The sequence below is a fragment of the Cyphomyrmex costatus genome, unplaced genomic scaffold, assembly GCF_001594065.2.
Source record: "Cyphomyrmex costatus isolate MS0001 unplaced genomic scaffold, Ccosl1.0 scaffold330, whole genome shotgun sequence".
NCBI classification, from domain to species: domain Eukaryota; kingdom Metazoa; phylum Arthropoda; class Insecta; order Hymenoptera; family Formicidae; genus Cyphomyrmex; species Cyphomyrmex costatus.
Window position 1 is genome coordinate 1,282,872 of NW_017277451.1, and position 10,426 is coordinate 1,293,297.

Consider the following 10,426-nt stretch of genomic DNA (forward strand, 5'->3'; position numbering starts at 1 on the left):
GAGAAACTTGAAGAGCACGCGTGTGGATCATTGAACAGTAGTTAGTACAGCGTTGTGTTTTTGCGGGCCGGCGTGGAATATGTCATTGATCTGAATAAGCTGTTAGCACGCGCGATCGCGCAATATGTCTTTATGCTTTCGCACGTTGCCTGGCCGGCTGTCGTCGCTCGTAAGCGGCGGCGGCGGCCGAAAAACGCCGTCAAAGCTCGATCGTAATCAGCTGCAAAAGAACATCGAATCGTCCGCCTTCTTGAAGCAGGTGCGTCGCGTGCGTGACCAGTTCCGTTTGACAAATTTTACGTTACAGTATGTAGACGATACTTGCCAGCGACTGATTGACCTAACCTCCAAATACTTATATAATCGCGTGACTTCGCAGCGACGACGACGTTAAATTCGCCGATCTGTTAAACACAAATTTTTATTGTAATTTTTGCGACAACGACAAAGTCTTACCGAGCTACCTGATTCTTGTTAAGTCATGATCAAAGTGTGATTTAATGACAGGCATCGCATGTCATGTTGTCGCAAAAATGAAAATATCTTATACATATCGGACTGTTTGTTGATGTGTAGTATACAGAATGTTCTGAAAATATGCATTTTCTCTTTCGATTATATACTTATATGAAGTAAATTGTTCTATAGTAAAAATGCAAGAAATATCTGCTTGTAAATTTATGGCAATAGATCTCTAACAGATGACAAGTACAAACTAGACAAGTTGTATTTCAAGTTTAAAAATAGAAACCGTTATGACATGAGTACTAATAAATCTAACATATGTATATGTATATATATATATATATATATATATATATATATATAACTGCCGTGATACTTAATATGAATAATTACCAATTTATAATCTTTTCATGTTCTAGTTTTTTTATAACTACTGCTGTAAATTCTTACAATATCTATAAATTTTCAGTTCTTGGGTACACAGAGAACACTATCTGTAAGAGCAAACACTACAGGAAAGTCAATACCTTTTGCAGGATGTACATTGCCTTCAAATTTATCGCTAGCTCATTTTGACATTCACAATCAATGGAATGAAAAGCTAGTCAAACGATATTCTGATGATGAGAGCAAAAATACAATGATGTATTGGGTCCAAAGCCCACATAGGCTACATGACTCGCAAAGGCTTAGCACTGCCTTCTCACAAGGCAGGAATCACATAGTTCCTGTAGGAATTACCCCAAACAATGTTAAAACGTTTCCGGTACAAAATGTTATAAGAAATAATAAAGATAATTCATTTCTATGTAATAATAAGATGATTTCTTTAAAAAGTTTACACAGTAATCAAAAAACAAATATTGACAAAAATATCGTATTTATTTCTGATGATACAAGTATTCTAAAAATGAGCTCGCAACAATCACCACAAGAAACCGATGGTAAACCATCGCAGGAACAACTGCAATCCGTAGTTGATTGTCTTAATCAAGATGTGTGTATGTCATGTGATTTATAGGATATTTCAGAATTATTGTACTTTCATTGACTTAGATTCTCCGAATTTATAATCATGCTCTTTCAGAAGCAAAGTACAATAATTCTGAAATACCTTTGAGGCATAATTGTCTAGGATAAGAGATTCTCTTATGCTAGACAATTCTATGAGCTAGACTATTATTTTCTGATTGAAGTATTACTTGTAGTTACCACAGCTATTTGTGAAACCTCTAAATTTTTCAATATATTCTGATGATATAGTTTTTATCAACAATATTAGAGGAGTAACAACAAGGTAACTTAATTTTATTACATAAATGAATTTATCTAAAACAATAAAGAATGTTTAACATTGCAAATATTTATATTTCTTCGTATATCTACTTAAAAATTATTTCAGGGGGCTTAACAACTATGTGAAACAATTAATGCTGGTTAGGCTAGTTGGTCACATAAAGTTTGCATTTGTCAAATTAGATATCATAAAGATAACAATGCATCCTGAAACTGATACCATTCAGGTTCGTTGGCGTATACGAGGTGTCACGGGCTGGAAAGTGTTCACTATGTTTTGGAAATATAAAATCTGGAAAATGCAAGATGCTATAAGTACCAATCAGGATGTGTAAGTATTTGCATTACATAATTAATGTTAATGGAGAAACATAATTATAATAAAATTGTAAATTTTTATAAACATTAATCCAAATTAATCACAGTTTTTACTAGATTTGAAAAAAACTTTTTTAATTCTATATTAGACGTGTATTATACTATCTTAAACTGCCTGTTTTTTTTTAAGAATAAAATATTTATCATCACTTTAACTTCAATTAACTTCAATTATACCAGAAGATTTGTGGGTTATCGCCGTGTCTTTTTTCATTATTAATGCCAATGTTTTGTGAACCATGCCGTTCACTTCATTAGGGTGCACTGATACTAAACTTCAATTAACTTTGCTTATGAAAATAATGTTCATGGGAACTATTTCAGATGGTACGATGGCTTCTCTACTTTTCATGTTAATGCTAATGGAAAAATCTATAAGCATATTGCGGACAAGATGATGCCCGATCAGGATACAGTGGTGAAAAAAGAAGATCTACGTATTGCACCGAAATTAGCGCTATTTACAGGTCTCGCAAGCATATTTGGTAGCAACGAAGAGTCTATGGATTAAGTACCATTAAAATTGTTATCACTGCCAGCTACTCGAATTATATGATTTTATTCAAATTGTTACAACAAACAGAACAATGCTTTTTGCACGCATCAATTTGTATGTTGCTGGCGTATCAATTTTGTTGCAAATACATCCTTACGATATGATGATCAGTAGTAAATAAGAAATATGTGAATTAAAAAAGATGTACATTACCTAAACAGTATCTTTGTATGATTATAAACTACCTATATCTGGTTTTTAATTGTTCAGCAATAGCTATGTCCATACAATTTTGCATTAGTGACTCTGTAAAAAGATATGACAATTATATTGCAGTATATTTGAAAAATGTTAGAAAATGAGACAATTGTTTAACAAAGTTAGTTGAGGCTGTATATGATATCATCTACTTTGTTTCTATAAATTGTTAATAACACGTAAGATAATATCATTAAATTAATGTTTTTTAAAAAATATATATATGTCGTACTTTATTTTATATATAATATATTTATTATAATTTATTTGAGAGAGTTGTTTTATTTTAACAATCATAAAAATGTTCAAATTATTATAATTCTATCTAAATATAGTTTTTTATACACTATTATAGTTTCATATCTTTTCGAATTGATTATATCGATATTACACACTATTTATAAAAAATAGGAAATATTTAAGATACTTGTATTGTTTTCAGAATATAAAACCTATTCAGAGATTTGGTTAGAGGGAATAGGAGTGAGGGACCGATGAGAGGAAATAAGACTGATGAGAGGCTTAAAAGGTGGTTAAACAGTAAACGTAGGGTAAAGTTTATACGTGAAAATGAAAACATAAGTAGGAAGTAAGCGGATAATAAGATATGTATGGCTTTTTAAAAAAAGTTGCAGTTAAGGTTAGATAGTGGGTACGATGAGTCTAGAAGCCAATGTGGCCGGTATCGATAAAATAGGAAAGGATAAAAGACATGATAAATAGATGGAAAAAAGGAAACAATAGAAATTGAGGATAAAAATAAAAATAGGATAAGCGCAGTAATATAGGATAGGGTAAATAAAGATTAATAATGAAAATAAAAAATAGTTAAGTATTAGGAAGAAAATTTGGGACCAAGCGGATGAGAACATAAGAGAACATGGATGGAAGGCAATATAGAAACAGAAAAAGACAAGAGATATTTTCATATTTCATATCTCCAAATGGCGACTGGATGGTACAGAAGAATGAAAAGCAACTGATGACATATGTGAAAGAGGAAGTAGGATCGAAAATAAGTGCAAGGATCAAGGATGGAACAGTAATGTGAATATAAAGGATAAATGAATAAAGGATGAAGAAAACACGATTCCCTGAATATGGAAAGAATGGCATAAGGATACTATCGTATGGAAGAGGCTACAAGGAGAGGATTATATCGCAGAAAACATCCTTCCTGTGTTCAGTATATAAATAAAAGTATAAAACAGAGAGGCAAGAAGAAAATAGTTAGAGAAAAAGGTGAATGTATTTATAAGAATTATACCAGAAAATGAGGTTCAGCTAAGGAAGGATATAACAAATGATAATAATGTTGTAATAACCTTATTACCTTAGTACCTACTTGATTTAAAGAAAAAAAAGAAAAAAACAAGAGAAAGAAAAGTTCACAGGTCGATTCATGAAGACGGCATAAGATACAAGTGATAAGAAGCAAGTTATGGGACATTTTAAGGAGTTTGAATAAGGAGGACAAAGCACAAGGAATGAAGAGGATGAGATGGAGGTAAAGACATATGAATTTCTGGATAAAAAAATGCATGAGGCAGAGCAGGAGAGCATCAAATGTAGATTTAGTTTTAAATATAGGCATATAGTTTTTTATACACTATTATAGTTTCATATCTTTTCGAATTGATTATATCGATATTACACACTATTTATAAAAAATAGGAAATATTTAAGATACTTGTATTGTTTTCAGAATATAAAACCTATTCAGAGATTTGGTTAGAGGGAATAGGAGTGAGTGCATATGTGAAACAAGTGAGGGACCGATGAGAGGAAATAAGACTGATGAGAGGCTTAAAAGGTGGTTAAACAGTAAACGTAGGGTAAAGTTTATACGTGAAAATGAAAACATAAGTAGGAAGTAAGCGGATAATAAGATATGTATGGCTTTTTAAAAAAAGTTGCAGTTAAGGTTAGATAGTGGGTACGATGAGTCTAGAAGCCAATGTGGCCGGTATCGATAAAATAGGAAAGGATAAAAGACATGATAAATAGATGGAAAAAAGGAAACAATAGAAATTGAGGATAAAAATAAAAATAGGATAAGCGCAGTAATATAGGATAGGGTAAATAAAGATTAATAATGAAAATAAAAAATAGTTAAGTATTAGGAAGAAAATTTGGGACCAAGCGGATGAGAACATAAGAGAACATGGATGGAAGGCAATATAGAAACAGAAAAAGACAAGAGATATTTTCATATTTCATATCTCCAAATGGCGACTGGATGGTACAGAAGAATGAAAAGCAACTGATGACATATGTGAAAGAGGAAGTAGGATCGAAAATAAGTGCAAGGATCAAGGATGGAACAGTAATGTGAATATAAAGGATAAATGAATAAAGGATGAAGAAAACACGATTCCCTGAATATGGAAAGAATGGCATAAGGATACTATCGTATGGAAGAGGCTACAAGGAGAGGATTATATCGCAGAAAACATCCTTCCTGTGTTCAGTATATAAATAAAAGTATAAAACAGAGAGGCAAGAAGAAAATAGTTAGAGAAAAAGGTGAATGTATTTATAAGAATTATACCAGAAAATGAGGTTCAGCTAAGGAAGGATATAACAAATGATAATAATGTTGTAATAACCTTATTACCTTAGTACCTACTTGATTTAAAGAAAAAAAAGAAAAAAACAAGAGAAAGAAAAGTTCACAGGTCGATTCATGAAGACGGCATAAGATACAAGTGATAAGAAGCAAGTTATGGGACATTTTAAGGAGTTTGAATAAGGAGGACAAAGCACAAGGAATGAAGAGGATGAGATGGAGGTAAAGACATATGAATTTCTGGATAAAAAAATGCATGAGGCAGAGCAGGAGAGCATCAAATGTAGATTTAGTTTTAAATATAGGCATAAATATAGATTTTAGTTAGGGATTTAAAAGAGAAAGAGAAAAGTTGCAAGGAATAGAATAGGAATTGAAAGGGATAGAATTGTGAGGCATGGTAACGAGTCAGGAATATACAGGAAGGCTAGACAGGAAATTCTGTGTAGTTAGGCAAAGTAAATTAATAAAGAAAGCTTGAGTAAAAATTATGCGTGGATAAATTGATTGATTGAACGAGGTATAATATTGAGTTGAAAATACAAGAAGACTAGTGAGGGAATTTTTAATTAGTTGACGAGGGGAGGAAAATTGGAACACCAGTAGGATGAAATATATTGAGTCAAAAATAAGATTAAAAAGGTAATAGGTAAGAGAGAAAAGGTTTTAAAGTATAATGTTAATAAATGAGTGAAGGCTAGTTGAGTAAATTAGAATAAAGAGGAATAGACACGAAAGCAAGATATGGATAGATATGTGAGGATAGGTTGACAAATTGTAAATCAAGCCTCCTTTCTTTGCCTATGTATGTTTGAAGGTAATTAAAAGTTCTATATTTTCTATTTTATAAAATCTATTCAAATAATCTTAATAAATATTTTTAAACGAGACACGGATTGTAGCCATGCTAATTGCATACAAGACCTGAAAAAAAAAATATAAGTATCATACATAAAATTTTAAATTTTAAATCCCTTGCAAAACAATTACTTTAAAACATTCTGTTATGTTACCTAAGTAATCATCCATTAACGTGCCAATAGCAAACTGAAACGAAAAATTTAATATGTAAATTGACATAAAACAGATTCAGTGTTAGGGTCTGAGCACAGGATTGCCATAACACATTAAGATAGACTTAAGTTGTAGATGTAAGCAACGCACAAGCTTTGGCGTATAACATTGGAATTAATGGACATCGCTTTTGATAGTGTACTACCACGTGCTATATATGTAAGTAATATAATTGTTTGTAAGTAAGTCAAAAATACTCTTGTTAATTGTCCTGAAAGTCTTAATGTGTTATGGCAATCTTGCGCTGAGACCCTTAATTTAATACTTACAATTCCTGTGGCATCAACTCTTGTACCTACAATTTTCAATCTAATTTCGTCATCTGCCTGAATAACTACGTCCTGAAAGATATATTTGAGTTTATTAGCATCAAATTTACAATTACAAAATTTGTGTTGTAACAAGCAACATTTTATGACACGACTTACTTCTTCTTTTGATTTGTAACAGGCTGGATTCACATTTGGACAGAACTGCATATCCTCTGGTATTGACTGCAGAAATTTAAATTTATATACATATATATATATATACATGTCATACATGTAATATATACTTGATTACTATATTTCATAACTGTTACAATTACTTACGTGATGAGATATAAAGCATGAAAGTGGACCTATTTCAGCAAACATTCCAACCTGTAAATGTAATAATCATAAAATACAAGTTATTTAGCAATTAATGAATGAATGAATATTTAAACAGATTGTTCTCTATACTTTTCAAAAAACATTTATTTATACCTTATTCACTTGAGTTACGATTGCGTCTAGCACTTCACCTTTGAATGGCCTGAATACTATTGCTTTATACTTGACTGGATATACTACAAAACCTTGTCCTGGTTGTATAATACCAGCTCCAATATTATCAATTGTTGTGACGGCTACGACAAAGCCATATCTAAACAAGCATAAGTAATTTAAGGTTTCGCAACTTTTAATACCAAAATAAAATATAAAAGATACTCACTTTCCTGTACAAGTGCCTTCCACCTCTGTATAGAGTTTTTGCTTTACAGTATCGAGTAATTGAGGACCGAAGTATCGAGGATGTAACAAAATTTCATGTTCTAACGAAATCTGTATTTATTTAAGAAATAAAAAGCGATTAATTTTATTGATTAAATAATAATAGATTGTAGGGAATGTATGAAATTAACTTACGTGGTAAAACATGATTAAGTATGCCTGTCTTCCACTGGCTTGTGGCTGATGAAGGATGTAAACAAATATCTATATAGGTTATACTACACAACCGTTAGTAAACATACTAAACATTCTAGCACTACGTGACAAAACGAAGCTCTGAAATTTCCCTATATTGCATTCATTATTCTTAAGGCGCCTTTTTCAAATGTAGTTATTTTTTTCTCAGTGAGGATGATTTTATTTCTATTATACCAAATAGCTAAAAAATATATTTAATAAAAAAAATAGTTTGATAAAGAAAAATTTGAGTTTTTTTTATACTTTTAGGTATTATATTTTAAATATGTAATATATTATTAATTATAAATATGTAACATAATATTATAATTTGAAATAAATGCTTTATTATAAAAGCATTTCTAATATTTATGAAATATAATTAACAAAAATTAAATTTAATTTTGTTGCTTTTATATAAGATGATAGAAAAACTCAAGTATTAAAATAAATCATCAAGTAAAAATAAACTTGATTCCTAGACTCCTATTAAGCATCTACTTCATGTATACCTGTATGGCATAAGCATTTTATAGTTTTGACTAGAAGTGTATGTTGATAAGCACAAAGAATTGAAATATGAACTTGATCTTAGAATAATTTAAGGATAGGTAAAAAGGTTACGGTATTATTGAATGACAAAAATTCCAAAACAAGTTTTAAAAAAAATTCCATTTTCCAGGCAAAAATAGACTAAAAGGCTGCTCACAAACTTTCATAAAAGAAGAAAATTACCATTATAATAAAATCACATTATGATTTTTTAAGGATTATGAAATAAGTAGTTGTAGGATAATATTTATTATAAGAGTAATATTTATTAATCTCGTGGAATATTTAAAAAAAATACACGAGTAATCAACTTATATGTAACCAATAACATGTAACACTAAAATAACACATTCTATAATTGATCTGAACTTTCATAAACTGTAAGTTTTTTGTCCATGCTCTAGATAATATTACAAACTTAAAAAAAAAAAAAAAGAAGGTTCTCTGAATAGTCTCATAATGGTAACTCTTTAATCGTCTTCCCAGTAAGTACGTGTATATTTTTCGACAAAACGTCCTCTTCCGTCTCTGCCACTCCTGTAAGAACGTTCACGTACGACATAACCATTTTTTCCTTCCTGCAAATCAACAGTCACCATCAATCACAAGAGATTGTATATTAAAAGCAGTTAATATATATAGCGTTAAAGAATTCAATTTAACATTTGAAAAATGTTTGTAGAATTGAAACAACATGAAATAATGTTATCACTAAAACTATTTTGTTCAATGTTAAAGTACATGTAATTTTAGTATTTTCTAAAAAAAATAATTTCTATTTCATACCAAGTAATCAGTACGTTGAAAATGTTTGACTTCATTGTGACCTCTCAATGCAACTTGATTGTTATTTCGACAGGCCACAGCTTTACTGTTGGTATCAAATGACTTTCCAGCATCGTTTGAATGTTGGTCAACAAAGTCCCAAGCTTGATCTGGTGTATCAAACTTTTTATATTTGTTATGAGAATATCCATGAACTTGATCTTTGCAGTCTTCCCTAATATAAAATATTTTGAATTCTTGATTCTAAAAAAACAATTGTCAATTTTATTAATTTTCTTACCAATTATCATAAACACCAGTTGAACGACCATTAGCCACTCCATAGTAAGGCATTCTGACAAAAAGTTCAGAAATTTTAAACTTAATTTTTTTGCACACTGCTAGTTTTACATATACAATGGTATGCAAAAGTTTCCAGCCAGTAACATTTTGCACTCTAATTTATAAAAAAAATGCCTGATAAAATTTTTATCTTTATCGGAAATTAATACAAGATGTGGATAACAAAATCTCGTATTAACATTATATATATATATGATTATAAGACTTATCGCTTTTCCAAAATTGAAAACTTTTGTATACCATTATATATATTTTACTATTATTATTTTTACTATATCAACAAATCCTAGAGTCAAAGAAAAAATGGAACATAATATCAAAACAATAAAAAAAATACAATTGTAATTTTTTTTGCATTTTTTTCTATTTTTTTTTCTTTATTTCGCAAATATAAATTTTCAAAGTATAATCAAAAAAGGACAAACCTTAAATATAAAAATTCTTTTTAGTCTCTATTATATCTATAATCATAGTTATAACGACATAACATTATCAAATATATGAAAAGGAACATAATCATAAAGAAAAAAGTGTATATATATTTAATAATTCAATATGAACGTAGACTCAAGAAATTGTATCTAAATATGTAAAATTACTGCCAATGTGAGCCAACATTAATTGTTTGTGTGAATTATAAGTAACTTCAGTGAAATACATACAATAATATAAACATTTTGACCTTTTGTTTAGGTCATTATCAGTATAAATTTGATTGTAATATCGAAATTTGAAAAAGACTGTCATGGGAACACAATGTATATACATATAAAGTAAACTTAGACCTTAAATGTTTTGATTTGATGAACAAAATTAAGACGTGCAAACCACACAATACACCGATTGATATATTAAAATTAAATTGACTAATTTAATATTGACATGATTGTTACATCAATATTGATGACTCAATCATTTGACATGTAGACCATGTCATTTGATATAAGGATCTAAACAAAAGGAATGTTTATATTTATATTATATTATATATATATA

General features: G+C 29.7%; 3 protein-coding genes across 4 annotated transcripts in view; 1 reads left to right on the forward strand and 2 right to left on the reverse strand.

Annotated features, from left to right (window-relative positions):
* LOC108775949 (uncharacterized) lies at positions 1-2,818 on the forward strand. The gene is made up of 5 exons (XM_018542425.1): positions 1-259; positions 935-1,462; positions 1,674-1,762; positions 1,868-2,092; positions 2,464-2,818. The coding sequence occupies exons 1-5, from the start codon at positions 125-127 to the stop codon at positions 2,648-2,650; spliced, it is 1,164 nt and encodes a 387-aa protein (XP_018397927.1). The 5' UTR covers positions 1-124; the 3' UTR covers positions 2,651-2,818.
* A 3,437-nt stretch (positions 2,819-6,255) lies between these two features.
* Rpb7 (DNA-directed RNA polymerase II subunit RPB7) lies at positions 6,256-7,883 on the reverse strand. Of its 2 annotated transcripts, XM_018542392.1 has the most exons (8): positions 7,709-7,883; positions 7,515-7,624; positions 7,286-7,445; positions 7,130-7,180; positions 6,965-7,030; positions 6,806-6,877; positions 6,476-6,509; positions 6,256-6,386 (listed from the first exon to the last, which is right to left on the reverse strand). In XM_018542392.1, the coding sequence occupies exons 1-8, from the start codon at positions 7,718-7,720 to the stop codon at positions 6,370-6,372; spliced, it is 522 nt and encodes a 173-aa protein (XP_018397894.1). In that variant the 5' UTR covers positions 7,721-7,883; the 3' UTR covers positions 6,256-6,369. The 2 variants fall into 2 exon arrangements, with proteins under 2 accessions (XP_018397894.1, XP_018397893.1); XM_018542391.1 differs by lacking the exon at positions 6,256-6,386 and having other exon boundaries at positions 6,429-6,509.
* An 818-nt stretch (positions 7,884-8,701) lies between these two features.
* The window catches only part of LOC108775927 (ribonuclease H-like), a 2,471-nt gene continuing 746 nt past the window's right edge, over positions 8,702-10,426 (reverse strand). The window contains exons 2-4 of the mRNA XM_018542393.1: positions 9,369-9,422; positions 9,089-9,302; positions 8,702-8,880 (exon numbers count right to left, since the gene is read on the reverse strand). Of these exons, the coding sequence (XP_018397895.1) occupies positions 8,773-8,880; positions 9,089-9,302; positions 9,369-9,421 (375 nt within the window). The 5' untranslated portion in view covers position 9,422 and the 3' untranslated portion in view covers positions 8,702-8,772. The remainder of the gene's footprint in view (positions 8,881-9,088; positions 9,303-9,368; positions 9,423-10,426) is intronic.

Excerpts from the sequence above, each read along its gene's own strand:
- LOC108775949 (XM_018542425.1), top strand. The coding sequence starts at position 125 with ATGTCTTTATGCTTTCGCACGTTGCCTGGCCGGCTGTCGTCGCTCGTA. Across the intron at positions 1,763-1,867 it reads ATTAGAGGAGTAACAACAAG|GGGGCTTAACAACTATGTGA; the intron begins GTAACTTAATTT and ends AAATTATTTCAG. Across the intron at positions 2,093-2,463 it reads ATAAGTACCAATCAGGATGT|ATGGTACGATGGCTTCTCTA; the intron begins GTAAGTATTTGC and ends GAACTATTTCAG.
- Rpb7 (XM_018542391.1), bottom strand. Across the intron at positions 6,878-6,964 it reads GTTACAAATCAAAAGAAGAA|GACGTAGTTATTCAGGCAGA; the intron begins GTAAGTCGTGTC and ends TATATCTTTCAG. Across the intron at positions 6,510-6,805 it reads GAGTTGATGCCACAGGAATT|TTTGCTATTGGCACGTTAAT; the intron begins GTAAGTATTAAA and ends TTTTCGTTTCAG.